Source organism: Urocitellus parryii, chromosome 11 (genome assembly GCF_045843805.1).
Source record: "Urocitellus parryii isolate mUroPar1 chromosome 11, mUroPar1.hap1, whole genome shotgun sequence".
NCBI classification, from domain to species: domain Eukaryota; kingdom Metazoa; phylum Chordata; class Mammalia; order Rodentia; family Sciuridae; genus Urocitellus; species Urocitellus parryii.
The window spans coordinates 15,390,361-15,407,384 of record NC_135541.1 but is presented as its reverse complement, the minus strand read 5'-3'; the positions used below and the strand labels follow the sequence as shown (position 1 = coordinate 15,407,384).

The 17,024-nt window shown below is 54.6% G+C and overlaps 1 protein-coding gene across 3 annotated transcripts in view; it reads right to left on the bottom strand.

The window, feature by feature from the left end:
* Positions 1-16,096, bottom strand: part of Rps6ka1 (ribosomal protein S6 kinase A1) — a 29,920-nt gene extending 13,824 nt beyond the window's left edge. Inside the window, exons 1-13 of one of the 3 annotated variants that reach the window (XM_026391622.2) lie at positions 16,077-16,096; positions 11,451-11,567; positions 11,142-11,223; positions 9,209-9,289; positions 8,957-9,036; positions 7,396-7,502; positions 6,541-6,578; positions 6,077-6,219; positions 5,156-5,226; positions 4,755-4,843; positions 3,698-3,762; positions 3,416-3,518; positions 1,891-2,021 (exon numbers count right to left, since the gene is read on the bottom strand). In XM_026391622.2, coding sequence (XP_026247407.1) covers positions 1,891-2,021; positions 3,416-3,518; positions 3,698-3,762; positions 4,755-4,843; positions 5,156-5,226; positions 6,077-6,219; positions 6,541-6,578; positions 7,396-7,502; positions 8,957-9,036; positions 9,209-9,289; positions 11,142-11,172 — 939 coding nt within the window. In that variant the 5' untranslated portion in view covers positions 11,173-11,223; positions 11,451-11,567; positions 16,077-16,096. Of the gene's footprint in view, positions 1-1,890; positions 2,022-3,415; positions 3,519-3,697; positions 3,763-4,754; positions 4,844-5,155; positions 5,227-6,076; positions 6,220-6,540; positions 6,579-7,395; positions 7,503-8,956; positions 9,037-9,208; positions 9,290-11,141; positions 11,224-11,450; positions 11,568-12,302; positions 12,469-14,183; positions 14,263-16,076 lie in introns of those variants that run through there. The other 2 variants (XM_026391621.2, XM_026391619.2) reach the window with 2 other exon arrangements.
* Between the last annotated feature and the right edge of the window lie 928 nt (positions 16,097-17,024).

The following is a 17,024-nucleotide window of genomic DNA, read 5'->3' as shown; positions in this document are numbered from 1 at the left end:
TACAGTCAGAGGGTGGTGGAAGGGTGGGCAAGAGAGTCAGAACACATACTGAGCGGTGCGTGGTTCTGAGAAGCCTGGGAAAGCCCACGGGGGTGCAGAAGTGCTGAGCTGGATTCCAGCTCTGCCACTTTCTGCAGCTTTGGGTAGGTAGCCTCCTGTTTCAGGGTGTCACAGCCCTCGGCATGGGGTGTCTCAGGTTCTGAGACATTAACAATAGTAAATGCTCACATAGTGTCCCGCATGTGCTGTGTGCCGGGCACTATTCCAAGCATGATCATCAGGTGGCCATGTGTCACCTGTTGCTCTCATATCCAGTCTGGTTTAATATTTGTCTTGGACAAAGATGTCCCAGTTTGGATCATAAATTACAGTCATCTTGACTTTACTCATATTAGCTCAGGTAATCCTCACAGCAACTCTATCATTACCTCCATTTACAGATGGGAAACTGAGGTCTGGAAAGACAAGTGTCTCAGCCAAAGTCCCTTTACCTTGGAGGCTCTGGACCCAGGCAATGAGATCTGGACTTGGCATTGCCTTTTTTTTTTTGGTACTGGGGACTGAACTGGGTGCTCTACAACTGAGCTATATCCCCAGCCCTTTTAATTTATTTTTTAAATATTTATTTATAATTATATTTTTTTATTTGTAAATAGATATTTTGTTTTATTTATTTATTTATATGCAACGCTGAAGATCGAACCCAAGGCCTCACACGTGTGAGGCAAGTGCCACAACTCCAGCCCCACATTTATTTATTTATTTATTTTTAAATATTTTTAATATTTATTTTTCAGTTTTCGGTGGACACAACATCTTTATTTTATGTGGTGCTGAGGATGGAACCCAGCACCCCACGCATGCCAGGCGAGCGCATTACCGCTTGAGCCACATCCCCAGCCCTATTTATTTTTAATATTTATTTTTTTAGTTGTAGTTGGACATAATACCTTTATTTATTTTTACGTGGTGCTGACGATAGAACCCAGGGCCTCACAGATGCTAGGCGAACATTTTACTGCTGAGCCACAACCTCAGCCCCTTATTTATTTTTATGTGGTGCTGAGGAGTGAACCCATTGCCTCACATGTGCTAGGCAAGCACTCTACCACTGATCCACAACCCCAGTCCTGCCCTTTTAATTTTGAGAGGGTCTTGCTAAATTGTCAGGCTGACCTTAAACTTGTGATCCTCCTGCCTCTGCCTACCCAGTAGCTGGGATTACAGGTGTATGCCACCGTGCCCCCAACCAGAGTCTATATTCTTTTTTTTGGAGAGGGTACTGGGATTGAACTCAGGGGCACTCGACCACTGAGCCACATCCCCGGCCCTATTTTGTATTTTATTTAGAGACAAGGTGTCACTGAGTTGCTTAGCACCTCACCATTGCTGAGGCTGGCTTTGAACTTGAGATCCTCCTGCCTCAGCCCCCTGAGCCACTGGGATTACAGGCGTGCACCTACGGCTCCTGGCCAGAGTCTACATTCTTGTCTCTCAAATCTAAAATTCCCATGAAGCAGCGTAACATACAAACAAGGGATAAATGTGGACACTCAAGTTCCCTGCCACCCAATCAACTAGGGCCTCAACAACCACTCCCCAACTCTACCCTGGGCATCCCCTGGCATTGGCCCTGACCCTGGTCTGTGCCAGGAAATTTATATATTCATGTTTCCATCCAGTGATGAGAGCCACTGTGTGAGGCGGCTTTATCAGCCCTGCTTTACGAAGGGGGAAGAAGATCAAGGCGCTTGCAGGCCTCTGGCTCACCCAGGGGCACTGGGACTTGACCCAGGGTTGTGCAGCTCCACAGCTGTGCCCTTAGTTGTTCTGCCCTGTGTCTTCTGGGTGGAAAAGGACAACTGAGCAGCAGTCCCCAGCCTCCCTCACCTGTACCACCGAGTGCAGGGGGGCCTGTGTGGCCCGAGGTTTGCCATCGTCCTCCATGAGGCCAGTGGCCACGAAGCTGAAGCCACGGAACAGCTGATGGGCACCGGCACTCGGGGGGATGCCTGGGGAATCTGTAGGGGTGGAAGGAGCATATGAGCCTAAGGAGGTACCCACGACCCTGGAGCAGCCAAGCACAGGGAGACCATGGAGGTCCTGCCGGTCACAGCAGCTAGCCATGGTGGGCCTTAGGGGCCCACCCACTCCAGGCCTCAGCCCATCTGTTCACACGTGTGTAGAGCAGCCAGTTCTGTCGCATGGGAGACATAAGACTCTCTCATTCAGCCTCCAGTCCACGCCAAGCCCAGGCCAAGGATCCTGAGTGCCTCTTCCCCGGCCTCCTGGCCTCAAGTCCGCCCCTTTGGGTCTATCTTCTGGACGGCAGCCAGAGGGAAGGCTCCAACACAAGCTGGCCTGCACCCTGCACATGTCCCTGCTGCCCCCAACTCCTCAGTGTGGCAGTTGAGACCCTGGTGGTCTTGGCCTCCTGTCTCCCCATTCTGCTGACTGCCATGCTGGGTCTCCAGACCCAGATGCTCTTTGTCAGGGAGCATCCGCCCTCTAAGGCTCAGTTCCCACGGCCTCCCTCTAAAAAGCCTGGCTGTCGCTGCTCCTCCGGTCCCTTCTCCTATGAACCTCCCTTCTAAAAATGGCCAGAGCTCCATGAGGCAGGCGGGGTGGGTCTCGTTCACCACCATTCCCCACGGCTGGCACATGGCAGGCACCTGGTATGGATTTGTCAAACAAGTGAATAAAGATGAAGTGGATCACCCGGAGACGCGCTGAGCTCCCTGTCACCAGCAGTGTGCAGGCCAGAGTAGAAAAGCACCCCCTTTGCTCAAACATGCCCCTCCAGGTGGCATCTCAGAACTCATACCCTCCCCTCTGTCCACTGCTGAAATCTGGCCAAGAATTTACCAGGCCCCCTCCCAAAGTCTCCCCTCTGGCTTCCTGCAGTGACTCTTGGGAATGAGTAGGGCTGGGGCTGAGCCCATGTTCCTGATGAGTACACTGAGGTCCGGCAGTCAGGACAGCCAAAGCTGATGCCCAGGCTTGGCCCTGGCCTGTGGGCGCTGTCACCTCTGCTCTGCCAGACTGTTTCCACCATGGCTTTGCTGGGTCAGATTCCTTATCCCTGACGTGCGCGCAGGCCTGATGTGTTGAGTCCTCCCAGTGGGCGGGAAGGCACCTGGGGCAGGGGTCCTGCTTTTTCTATTGTGCCTTGGCCACCCACACAACTTGCTCTCTCACCCAAACACAAAGAGGCCCACAGAGCCCCAGAGTGGGAGAGACAGGGGGCGTGAGACAGGGACAGAGTCACAGTCCCACAGAGGCAGACACTCATGGCCTGTCTACCCACACAGCCAGGCCTCCCAGAGATCCTAACCACCCCCATGCCCCAGGGCGCCCCATTCCCTGCTTCCCTCCTGTACCAGCCCCAGGCTGACAAACCAGTCAAGGGACGCACCCTTGGGTGTGCGGGATGTGAACTCAGTGTCAAAGTAGAAGGTGTCGTCAGGTTGCGCCACAGCTGGCTTGAAGGGTGGCTTGATCTCACGACGGTATAGCTTCTGCAAGGTGCGGTGGGTGCTCTGGTCACCACGGTGCCTCCACGTGGGCCCAGCAGACAGTGGCATAACGGCTTGCCCTGGGGAGGCCAGCCCTCAACCCAGGAGCATGCCTTCACCCTTTCCTCCATTCCTGAGGCCCTCATTGGCAGAGCCCCCACCTCCCACCCCGACACACTCACATTCCAGTCGATGGTGGAGTAGAAGACATGCCGCTTGATTTCCTCTGCCCCATCCGGGCCGGAGCCTGAAAGAGCCCAAATAAAGGGTCTACCCCTGGATGGCGCAAACCCAGACAGCCCCTGCCTGCCAAGCAGCTGCACAGGGCTCTGGGACCAGCAGCTGCTGAAGCAGAGAGGAGGAGGCGCTCACCCTGCCAGATGCACCCAGCCACTGCCCCAAGGCCTGAGGCCCATTTAGCATCTCGATCTTTCTGGAGCTTCTGATGATCAAGCTCCCGAGTACTTATTGAAGAGGAAGGTCCAGAGAGATTAGGCAACTCTTTCCAGACCACCCAGTCAGGACAGAAGCTGGATTTATCCTGAGACCTCCTGAGGGCCCTTGACCCCTCCTGACACAGGTTCTATCTCTGCTCTTCTTAACCTCTTGTCACTTTCAACCATGAGACCCCAGGGACCTGGCCTGGACTGGACCTCACAAACTAGGTCATGGTCCAAGTGATCCCAGGAGTGAGGAACCCTAAGTACACTGAACACTCACTCCCCACCAGGCACAGATGTCTTTCATCCACAGGGCCCTGCTAGCTGGCCTGGGACCACCATCTCCACTAAGACAAGGAATCTGGGGCTCAGAGAGGTGAAGTCACCTGTCCAGGTCACATAACTCATAAATGGCACTCATTCACTCAACAAATATTTACGGAGGCCCCACTGTGTGTCAGCAGCGGGGACAGATGCAGCTGGGATGAGGACCGAGCGTCTTGCTCCTGAACTCACGTGCCTTCTTTTGGGCCAGCAGCCTTGGCGGAGAATCTGTGTGGGGGCCCTGTCCTTGTCCTCAGAGGGAGTGGGAATGACTCAGTTCCTGCCTCCCCCTACACACAGGTCACCCCCTCCAACACCACACATGGAGCCAGAAGGCAGGGTGGCCAGGGGCATTGTCTGCCCACACAAAGGACAAGGGGCCCCTTTCAGCCCCAGATGTGTCCCTGTGGCCTAGGCCGCAGCTGCTCCCTGCTCCCTACCACCCCATGCCCTCCCCTGAGCTGGGGTTGCTTACCGAGCCGGTTGGCAGGATTCCGCTTGAATAGGGCCCGCAGCAGGCTCTGGGCTTCCGTGCTCAGAAACTGGGGCATGCCTAGCTTTGCCCTGAAACAGCCCCCAGGTCTCATCAGGGCTGAGCCTCGCCCCAGAAGCCCCAGCTCCCCTCCCCCTATCTGTCCAGGTCTCATTCCCAACTTAGTCTAGACAAGCCAACCACTAACTCACCTGCCAAAGACTTCAAGGATCCCCCCCACGGGCCCTGGTGCACGGAAAGGGGGCTGTGGAAAGTGTAATGTTTAACCCAGGAGTGTCCCATAAACGAGGGCCTCAGAGGTAGGGACAGGGTAATCCTCTGGCCCCCCAAATGGGGTGGAACTTGGGGAGCCCTTCCAGTACCAGGGCAGGGCTGGAGCTTACTTCAAAATCAGGGTCATGGTTTCCTTTCGGTCCTTTCCCTGGAAGGGCAGGGAGCCCGTCAGCATCTCAAACTGCAGAGGATAAAGGTCCATTTAGGCTCCACCCATCTCATACACCAGCTGGCCTCCTCCTGCCCAGACCACCATACTCTAGCCTAGGATGCTTTTTACTGAACCCAGAGCCTTGCATATGCCAGACAAGCCTTCTACCACTGAGCTATATCTCCAGCCCTTTTCATTTATGTATTTAAAATTTTGAGACCGGGTCTCACTCAGTTTCCCAGGCTGGCCTTTAACTTGTGAGTCTCTTGCCTCAGCTAGGAGTAGCTGGGATTACAGGTGTGTACTGCACCTGGCTCCGTCCCAGGATTCTTGCTGGTCTGTTGGACCTCTGAGCCCAGCTGCAGCAAAGACTGCCCCTTCCCTTTCCCCTCTGCCAACCTAGACCACTGGGAACCACAACGCTAGGGGCCTGAGACCAAGAGACCCAGAGCCAGGTCAGGGGTGCCCCATGGGGGGTCCAGCCTGGCATCCATTCATCCAAGAAAGGAAACCGTGGCAGCATGTCAGATGAGGCCAGCTTGGCTGTGAGAGGATAAGGGAGAACCTTGGAGGTGACCAAGCCCCTCACTGTATAGGGGGAAACTGGAAACTGAACCCATCCTAGACTGGTTTTTTTTTTTTTTTTGCACTGGGGATTGAACTCAGGGGCACTCAACTACTGAGCTGTATCCCCAGCCTTATTTTGTATTTTTCATTTTAGAGACAGGGTCTCACTGAGTTGCTAAGTGCCTCGCCATTGCAGAGGCTGGCTTTGAACTCGTGATCCTCCTGCCTCAGCCTCCCGAGCCACTGAGATTATAGGTGTGTGCTACCACACGTGGCTCTGGGCTGGATCTTTTACCCCTGCCTAGGTACTCACCATCAACACTCCGTAAGACCACCAATCTGCACTGTGAGTGTGGCCCTGGCGGTTGACGACCTCGGGGGCCATGTACTCTACCGTCCCACAGAAGGAGTAGGCCTTCTTCTCGTGGTCAATAGCCTCCTTGCTCAGGCCGAAGTCTGCAGCAAGGAGGGCATAGGACAACCCTTTAGGACCTTTGCCTTCCTCCTGCCACACTCTGCACACTCAACTCCCCTGCCCAGAAGCATGAGGGCATCGCCCCGTCACACTCAGGAGAAATCGAAGGCCCAGAGAGGTTAGGTGACCTCTCTAATCCCATGACGAGCCAGGATTTCATCTTGAGGTGTTCCAAGTTTGGGGCCTGGGGTTTGACCCCTTCCAAATAGTTGGCACTCCCTCCCTGGCCCTCAGCTGGGACCTATCAGGAATTCTTTCTACCCAAGTCCAGAGGCCTGAGAGGGCCAGGGCCCACCACTCACCAGTGAGTTTGATGTGGCCCTCCTCATCCAGAAGAATGCTGCAATAGAGACCTGGGAGTCAGGGTCTACCAGAGGCCAGTAACTGTGTGGGTTCTGGTGACACCACAAGGCAGTGGAACTTTGGCTTGCCCAGAGGAGATGCCTTGCCCAGATCCATCTGATGAATGAGTGTTGGACTGGGTTGTGGCAGTGCCAGGCAGGTGTGCTGCTGACCTCCTCCATCAATCCCTGCAAGAACTGGGTGCAGCAGGTTCTATTACGGTCCCCTTTTGCTAATGGGGAAACTAAGGCTCAGGAAAGTTAAGTGACTCTCCACAGTCACAGAGCTGGTAGGTGATGGAGATAGGATTTGAATTCAGGTGTGCCTAGCTGTTTTTGAGATGGACTCTCACTATGTTGTCTAGGCTGGCCTCAAACTCCCGGGCTCAAGTGAACCTCCTTCCTGCCTGCCGAGTGGCGAGTACTAGAGTTGTGTACCACCATGCCCAACTTGAGGTGTGCCTAATGCTAGAGCCAGATCCCAGTCTACCCCATCACTTGCCTCTGGATCCCAAGTTATCGTTGGAAGGTACTGTATTTAGGTATTAAGGGAAATTTCTAAAAATGGCCCCAATAAGGAATGCTCTTAATTACACTGGATTAACAAAAAAGTGGGGTGGGGGTGTGTGTACCTGCCTCGGTCACAGCAGCACTGGTGATTAGACAGCCCCTAACATGAGCCTGCTGCTGTCCCTTCCCCCTTCAGAGAGGGGGAAGTTGCTGGGAGAACCACACCCACCCCGTAGGCGAGGCCCTGTTCTAGAAGAGGCCTGGAGACTGTTTCTGCAGGGCAGGGCAGGGGGGGACTTCACTCACTTCTCAGGCTTGAGGTCTCTGTAAATGATGCCCAGGCTGTGCAGGTGGTCCAGGCCCAGAGCCAGCTCGGCCAGGTAAAACTTCACATCCTCCTCTGTGAACATGACCTGCAACAGGCAGGCAGGAGCTGCAGCTGGAACCGCTTCTTCCTCAGGAATGGGTATGCTGAGTGGTCAGCAGCTTCCTGGTCCCAAGGGTCCACCCTGGGGGGACAGCCCAGCACCACAGACCTTTCTCTCTCTAAAGGGGTTTGAAGTATGAAATGACTAATATACAAGTCACTCATTGTAGCATTGTTTGGAATCAGCCAAAGGCTGGAAACAGCCCACATGTCCAGGAGCCTGGAACAAACTGCCTGTGCCCTGCATAATGGAGCCTGTGCAGCCACCACCTAGAGCAGGAGTTTCTCTGTGATCCGATGGGGAGCAATTGCCGAGGTAGACTGTCTTGAAAAAGGACAGGTACAGAACTGTGTACTCAGAATGGCGCTTTTTACATAAGAAGGTGGGAGGTGAGGGTTCAGATCGTGTATCTGGTTTGTTTGTAAAAGGAACATGGGAAGGTTAAACAGGAAACCAACAGAAGTGTTCATCTACGGAGGGGTGGAAGGGACTGGGTTAGGAGGAGGACTTCTCCATGAATAGCTTTCTTTTGAATCATGTATTACCTACTCAAACATTAAAATTATATTTTAAAAATGAAGTTTAACTAGGCGTGGTGGCACACGCCTGTAATCCCAGCCACTTGGGAGGCTAAAGCAGGAGGGATCACACGTTGGAAGCCAGCCTCAGCAACTTGGCGAGGCCCTGTCTCAGAATAAAAAGCAGGGATGTAGCTCAGGTGGGTTCAATCTCAAGTACAAAAAATAAAATAAAATTTAAATAAAAAATTGATTAATTAGGGCTGGGGATGTGGCTCAAGCGGTAGCGCGCTCGCCTGGCATGCGTGCGGCCCGGGTTCGATCCTCAGCACCACATACCAACAAAGATGTTGTGTCCGCCGAGAACTAGAAAATAAATATTAAAAATTCTCTCTCTCTCTCCTCTCTCACTCTCTCTTTAAAAAAAAAAAAAATTGATTAATTAATTAAAAGTTCAGTTTTCTTTAAAGGCTGAATTGCATTAATGGTCCCATTTTTTTATTTGGCTCAGATTCTTCTGTATCCATTCCAAATCCCCTTGGATAACATGTGGGACAAGAATGCTAACGTCTCTAGCTTTTCAGGTGGAGCTGAGCTTCTCCCATGCTCATGGCCTTGGCCAGCGCAGCCCTGAAAGAATGGAGTTGGAGAGGTGAGAGGTACACTCACCCCCCAAAACAGGGTGGCATCAAATCCAGGGCCTATTCATCCCCAGCCCATCTTGGGAGAAACTCTCAGCAGCTTTGCGGAGTATGACCTCTATGCCAGGACAGGTGACATCTCCTGCTAGGGGCCGCTGGGTAGGCCTGCGAAGTTCCAGGCCCAGGGCCACGTTGGACGTGTTTTTCACAAGGCCCTGAGACGGGAGGCCTGGTCATGCGCCCAGATCTATCCTGGGGCCGTCAGCGGGACTCAGCTCACCTCTTTTGAGAGCCGTGTGAAGAGGTCCCCACCACGCAGGAAGTCCAGAATGAGATAGAGCTTGCCCTCGGTCTGGAAGGCTGGGAAGAGGGGAAAGGCCATGGTGGTCAGCTGGGCCTTGTGACCTGCCCCTTGGGCCCTGGCTCCCGTGGTCTGCCAGGAGGGAGGTGGGACAAGGTACAGGAGAATGCAGCAGACCACAGGCACGGGCCAGTGCTGGGGTGGGAGATCAGGCAGGGTGTGCGGTCTCACCATAGTGCAGTTTCACCACAAATGGGTGGTTTACATCAGCCAGGATGTCTCTCTCCATCTTGGTCCGAACACGGTCACGCACTGGCCAGAGGAGAAAGGAGTCACTAAGAGTCTACACACCGAGCCACTCTCTCGGTTCCAACTAAGGGCTCTTTTCCACTTGTTCCTCCAGGCCTGAGTTCCCACGGTCCCTCACCTAGGGCCCTGGGGACACTTGATCTTGATTTCCTTCTTCCTTCCCAGGCTGCTCTGCTCCTCGGCTGCTTTCTGCCCCCGTTCCTCATGGCAATGCCAGGGCTAGGCCACGGCACCCCACCAGTTCTCTGGCCTCCCACCATGCTCCGTTGAGGGCCACCGAGCAACTTGTGCCCCTGTCTGTCCTATTTTCTGAGGTCTCTGTACCTCCCCGCAACACTCCTTTACCAGGCCCCTCTCCATCTGCCATCAAAATTCCCAAATTCTAGTCTGGGGTGTTGAGATTTGGTAACCTAGGGAGCTAGCTAGAGGGGTAGATTTTCTGAGTCTAAAATCCTGAAAAATCCTGATTGGTTGCTCTGAGTGGGGCTTCTCCACATTTTTTTCCTTTTTCTTTCTTTCTTTTCTTTTCTTTATTTTTATTTATTATTATTATTATTTTTTTGGTCCTAGAAGTCACATCTCCAGACCTTTTTATTTATTTTTTACATTTTCGAGACAGGGTGTCCTTAAGTTGCTGAGGGCCTTGTTAAATTTGCTGAGGTTGGCCTTGAACCTGAGTTGCTGGGATTACGACACGTGCCACTGCCCCTAGCCACATGCTTTTCTTTTCCTTTTTTTTCAGGACCAGGGATTGTATCAAGGAGCACTTAACCACTGAACCATCTCCCTAACCCTTTTTAAAATATTTTGAGACAGAGCCTCAAAATATTTTGCTGAGGCTGGCTTTGAACTTGCGATCCTCTTGCCTCAGCCTCCTGAGCTGCTGGGATTACGGGCATAAGCCACGCACAGGCCTTTATTCGCTTTGACACAGCAGGGTCCGTGCCTCTGAGGTTAACTATTGCAGCCACAGTTTCCCAAACACACCTTACATTTCCAAACCATCTCAGGTAAACGGTCCCTCCTTCCTGGAGTGCCCATCCTCTGTCACTGGGGTCTGGAAAACCCCTAACTCATCCCTCCAGGCACATCTCACATGGCTACTCCTTAGGTGTCCCCCCAGCACTCAACCTGCCCTCTGTGAGGCTGCACCCCGACCCCACCTTCAGCCTCCAGCTTTGACCATTGCCACATACAGGTCACAGCCCTGTACTGTGGGAAAATGAGGAGTCTCCCCCAAAACTGCCTTCACCCCACAGGCAGCCCTTCATGAGCCACACGGCCGATAACAACCTTAGCTGTCACTCCTATTCTACCCGCCACACCCCCAGCCAGGGCTAGGCTTGGACTCCACCCTGCAGTTGCCACACTGGCTGCCACACTAGTCAGTGAAAGCCACCCCGCATCCTCTTCCAGCTGTCCTCAAACCACTTGAAACCTCGGAATTCTAGACTTTGGCTTGAGGCTCCCTTCCACACCTTTCTGCCACCTACCTCCATGGCTTCTTTGATTCACCCTCTTATGGGCCCAGTTGTCCCCGGTCCCCACCCTGAGCTGAGAGCCAGAGACTCTTCCAACATCACGAAGCACCTCTGCTACCCAAGCACCTGTGCCTGAGCAACTTGATATTGATGAATTCTGGGGGATACGCCCCCCACCCTGCCACAAGCAGGCTGCATTCAACCAAATACCACTCTAGACATGAGCCTTCAGCCAGCCGCCTTCACTTGGCTTGGGAGGGGGGCCTGAGGGCAGGGGCGGCTGAGAGTAGGCCTGTTTCTCCACCTTCGCGCTGGGTGCTCCTGAAGACGGAGCTGCCTCCCTCTCCCACCCAAGCCCCATGAGACCCTCTCACCTTTCAATGTTGCCTTCTTTAGCACCTTCATGGCATACAGGTGCCCACTGTCCGGCCGGGTGACCTTGCGCACTAGGAAGACCTGAGAGGGCAGAGGAGGAAAAGCCAGGGAGAAGCTGGAAGGGGGCTGAAGCTACCAGCTCTGTCCTATGCTGTCCTCTTGCTTGTCTGGGTCCCACACTGACCTTTTTCTGGGTACCCAGGTGACCTTTCACACTTGCCCTCAGAGCCTCTGGACCCCAAGGTGACCCTGACCCCCACCTCTGATGTAACCAATGCTGCCCTCCCAGACATGGGCTCATGACTCACTTTGCCAAAAGATCCCTGGCCCAGAACCTTGAGGAGCTCAAAATGGGATGGATCGGCCTTCTCGGAGCCAGCCTTAACGTGGTGAGTGATGGAGATCTCCTTGAGGATGCCCTCATCCTGATGGAGGGAGAGAGTGGGTAGACCAGCAGTAGCACAGGGTATATCCCCAGCCAAGTCATTTCCCCCAGAATTCATCAGATCCCATAGGCCACCCCTGGTCAGGGAGCCTCAGGATCATCAATATCAACAGGGTTCAAGGTTGGGCAGGTCAAACCACCAGGTGGTGCAAGCCCAGGAGAGTCACTGCTCCTATCACTCCTGATGTTCTGGCCTGCTTAGGCTCAAAAAGGTGCCCAGGCCAAGCCAGGCCAGACCAAGCCAACCTGACTCAGGCTGAGGTGAAGGGACCTGCCCCAGGTCCGCCCTGTGGGGCTCCCCTCCCCCTGCTGTTTTGGTTTTGCCACAATAGGAAGTGGGGCTTGTTCTCATAATGGGGAGGCAGAGCTGGGCCTCTGTTCCTGAGATGAGGAGATCCTCTGGTTGAATGGATAGGGCTAAGACACACAGAGACCCAGAGTCATCCAGATATCCCCCTCAACCCAGTAAATGCCTGTGTGGGGCAGGTGGGAGTTAGGCCAGAGAATCTATGCCTTGCTTGCCGGAACATCCCCCTCATCAGGTCCTCTGTTCTATCATCTGGTCTTGCCCTGAAGCTCCAAAGAGCCTCAACAATTCCCCAAGAAGCAAGTCTAGGCGGGCTGGAGCCCAAAGCAGCCTAAGCCAAACCAGCTGCCTGGGCACCTGTTCCAAGGGCCACAACCAGGCCAGGACTAGATATCCGGACACACTTACCAAGTCCCGCTGGGGACCAGAGCCAGGGCCATGGGCAGGCAGAGAGGTCTGGCCGATCCTGGGCCGCTGCTTCTTGGGCAGCCAGGGGAGCAGGGCCCAGAGCCGCAATCGGGGCGGCTTGGGATCCTGCTCCATCTGCCCAGCAGGGCCACAGCACCATGGCAGGGACAAGCAGCCTCCGGGGCTGCTGTAGAGGTGGTCGGCCCCAAGGCGGATGTGCAGGATGAGGGCGCAGGGGCTGGGCCGGCCCAAGGCAGCCAATCATTTGGGGCCTGTGGTTTCCCAGCCCTGGGCCTCCACCCTCCCCAAGTTCCCTCTCTTCCCCTCTCCCCAGTGCCTGAGGGCTGCCCTCTGGCCCTCTTTGATATTCCCTGAATGCCCACAAAGGGAAAGCCCCATGCCAACCCAGCTGCTGAAGCAAAAGGTACCCAACAGGCACAGTCAGACACCTAACGTGTACAGGCAGATAAAGAGACACCCAACAGGTGGAGACAGATAAAGACTGGCATCCAACAAGCAGGGGCAGGAAGGCGCACAGGCTCAGCAGGCAGCTATGTGTGAAGATACACACCAACAGGCAGAGACAGGAGGGAGTCATGTACCTATCAGGTAGAGGCAAGAGGAACTCACATCTAACAGACAGAGGTGGAGAGACTAGCATCCAACATGCAGAGGCAAATGGGGACACAGACCCAAAAGACAGAAGGGAACACAAACCCAACAGGCACCCAACATGTGGCATGGACCCAACTGAAGAGGCACTTATCACACAGAGAACAGAGACAGGAACTCACACACACAGACAGGCTGCACAGCAGAGAAGCAGCCATCACGAGGCCCACACAGACCGACAGATACCCAGGGCAGACTCAGGCAAGCAGCAAGGCAGGATCCCCAAAGGATTAAGGGCAGAGCTGTGGGTTCTTGATGCTGTGCCTGGGGGTGGGGAAAGGGATGAGAGGACATAACCTGCAGGGCCCAGCACTCAGGAAAGCAGCCCAGCATCTGTGTCAGACAATCTCTGAGGTATTCCATTTCCCTAGGTTTTTTTTTTTTAGTTGTTGATGGACCTACATTTTATTTATTCATATGTGGTGCCTCACACATGCGAGGCAAGCGCTCTTTCTACCGAGTCCACAAACCAGTCCACCCTAGTTTGTTTCCTCACATTCCAGGGCCTGAGAGAGACCCATGACTAAGGTAGTGGCCTGAGAGAGACCCATGACTAAGGTAGAATCTGATAGCTTTGACTCCCATCCAAAGATCCCAAATACCCCTTTTTTCAGGAACATGAAGTTGAGGCCCAGAGGAGAGTAACTCCCAGGCTCAGAGCAAAGCAGTGGCAGAGCCAGCATGGACCCAGCCCTCCTCTGGCTCCTGCCTGGCCTGGGGTCCACAGCCTCCAGTACCAGCAAAGGGCGGGCAGGTAAGTCGGTCAGAGCTGCTCCCTGCCCACTCTCACCTTCAGACCTAGGGCCAGTCTGAGACTTCCCGCTCCAGGTCTTGACCCTCAGACTCAACCCTATCTTTGGCAGACTGTACCTGATGGACAAAGGAGTTGGTGTAACAACCCCTCCACCCCCCACCCCCACAAAAAGAAGCCGCATGCTAATCAGGCCCCTGAGCATTACCTTCTGCTGGGACAGGCAGAAAGCCTAGCTCAGGGAGGGGCTGAGATGGGCCAAGACCACACAGCAATCCCTGGCCACCCACCCTGAGATCTGCGCCTCTATCTTGCCAGGCTGTCTCTGACAGAGAACACTCCCTGGGGACAGAGGCAGCCACCCGGAAACCCCAAGGGACAGAGCCATCCCCAAACTTACTCCTTGCTCAAAGACATGGTGACAGATACTACTGGAGGCAGGCCACCCTTCTGCTCACCTTCCTGGGACAGGAGACCAGGTCTCTCTCAACCCTGGGGAAATCTGCTGGGGTCTGCATGGTGGGGCTCCAGCAGTGGCCAGAGGGCCCCGCTACTCCTCTTACTTCTGCTTTTTTTAGTGTTCTTGGCCCAGAAGGCAGGGTCCCTGGCCCCCCTCCTTCTCACTTCCCCCTTGGTAAGGAGGAGGGACAGCAGATGGGTCAGGAGCCTCTGCTGAGGAGAGGACACTGCAGACCCCAAGCTTATAACCCAGGGACAGCCCAAGGGTATGTCCCTCCCTGTCTCCTCTGACCCTAATGAGGGCGACAGGGTCACAGATAGAAGTCACAAGGCAATGAGGTGGTGACACAGTGGGCTCCCAGGACCCCCAAACATGCACCTGGAGGACCCCAAGAGCACGTGGGACAGCAGTTGGAAAGGCTGGGGCCTGACTGCCCAGCAGACAGTGTAGGCACTGGCTTGGCCCAGCTGTGGCCACCCAGAACAGCAGCCCACAGAACAGATACCACCAGGCCTGGCCCTGCCCCAGCTCAGGTGCCCTGAAGACGCCTGCCAGTCCTAGGCCCTGGGATGGGCAAGAAGACTCCAGCCAGGACCTCACAGAGGGCTACGAGGAGGAGTGGGCCTCCGAGGCTGGAGGTGGAGTGGGCCCAGCCCCTTCCCATGTGGCTTCACCTCATCCTCACACCAGTACACCCACAGGAACTGACAGATACACTCAGTGATGATCGGAAACCCTCTCCACAGCCATCCCCTGCAGAGAAACACGCTCCCCCGCCCTCGGGCGGACTTCCCCTTCCCCATGCTCGCTGGGCCTTCGATAACAGTCTGCGGTGATGGCCTACAGGCTTGTGAAAGATCTTCCCTCAGAGGCCCTGTTGCTTCCTCAGGCAGGGCAGCCTGGACACCCAGAGTCCCCTGGTCTAATGCCAGTGCCAATTCAGGGCCTCCGACTCCCTTCATCCCTCAGAAGCAGGGAAAGCACTTCTGTGGCTATGGGGTACCAGCAGGGGCCAGAGGAAGGAAGCAGTCTCGGCACTGCCTCTGCTGAAGGGTGTGGGGGGCCTAAGGCCGCTGGTGGCGGAGGAAGGGCCAGCCACCAGCCCATACCCCTGGGTTTCTGCCTTGTCTCCGCTGTGCACACTTCCTCTTTATTTACTTCCTCCCACAGGGCAGCTGGGAGAGAAGGGGAGAGCGCACAGGCGGATCCCCAGTCCGTAAGGTCTTCATGCTTGGCCTCCCCCTACTACGGTCAAGCCCACCTGATAATCCCCGCCCTAACAGACACCTGCAGTTCTTCCTCCGCTGGCAGTGATCTGCAGGGCCTCCCAGGTGCTCCCCTTTCTAGTGGGACAGATGTCTCCAGCTCTGTCTAACAGCATGCCTCTGGGAAGGTGAGGGGGGCCCCCAGTTCCCAGGCACCGGACTTGGGGCCAGTGATAATGAAAACTGAGACTCCTGTCCCTGAGCATTCAGGTCCCCTGCCCATTCTATCTTTCAACTTTTGCTGATGTGAATTCCACCAGGCGTATGCTTGGCACTGGGGTTAAGAGCCCACGTCTCAGTTCCAAAGGGAGATATCATCATCCTCATTTTAGAGATGAGAAAACTAGACTTGAAGAGAAAGTGACTTGCCCGGGGTCACATGGCTAGCGAGGCCGAGAAGTAAGAGTGAAACTTACTGACTGCTTCCAAAGCCTGCGCTCTTAACCTCTCACCACAGCCCTCTTGTAAGGCCAAACTGCCTACCCACCTGTGGAGGTCCCTGATAGTTCCTGGCCCCTGCTCTGTTCAGGCAGGAACCAGACACTAGAAGGCAGCAGATGCTAAGGCAACCCAGGCCTTGACCTCTGGCAGCTCTGAAAAGAAATAAGATAACAAAACACAATTACCCTGCCCCAGAGCTGCAGTCAAGGTGCTGTGGACGCCCAGAGCCAAGGGCGGGGTCCGGGTAGATCTTCTAGAGACAGGACAGTGTAGTTGGGTACAAAGATTGTTGACCAGGCAGAATGCAGGGTGTGGAGGAGAGACAGTCCTGGTAGAGAAGGAACTGGCTCCTCACTAGCTAGGTGCTCCCAGGCAAATCTCTTTCTTTCCCTGTCTGAACCTCGGTTTCCTCCTCTGTAAAATGAAGTTTCAAATTACACATTCCATGCTCAGAAGGTTATTTCTAGAAGGTTGTTTGTAGAAGCAAAATGAGCCGTGGAGACAAAGAGACGTTTGAAACAGAAGTTCTCCCTGGTTTAGTTGATCTGACTGCCGCAGAATCTCCACTGGGCAAGCTAAAGGGACAGAATCCAGGCACTGGCCCCGGGTGCTGAGCGGGTGGGCTGACCTGCTGTGGCTAGTCCAAGGAAAGTTCCTCCCAACACCTGAGGGTGCCCAAGGCTCCCCAAAGTCCACAGTCACATCCTGCCTAAGCTCTGGCCAGGGGCGCATGAGGGATCCGGAGGGATCAGGGTTTCATAAACAGGAAGAGAGGAGGGGAGGGGGGAGACATTCAGTTCTCAAAATAGCAGGGCAGGCACTTCAAAGGGGTCCAGCTCCGGAGATGGCCAGAGGAGAGGGCCTGGGGTGCCCAGTCCATGCCCAGGAAGGGAGGGAAGGAGAGTGGGAACCCCGTGTGCCTGAAGATACCAGGTGCACCCAGGTGCTGAAGAGATCCAGGGCGTACACGCTCTGCACCAGCTGTTTACACCCTCACTGCTAAAACCCAAATTCCCCTCTGCCTGAAATAAACAAAATAAGCAAGCATTAGACACCAATATTATTCTAGAAACATTGTTGGATACCTTAATTTATACATATCACATTTCCTCTTCCAGGAGGGCCCTGAGAGG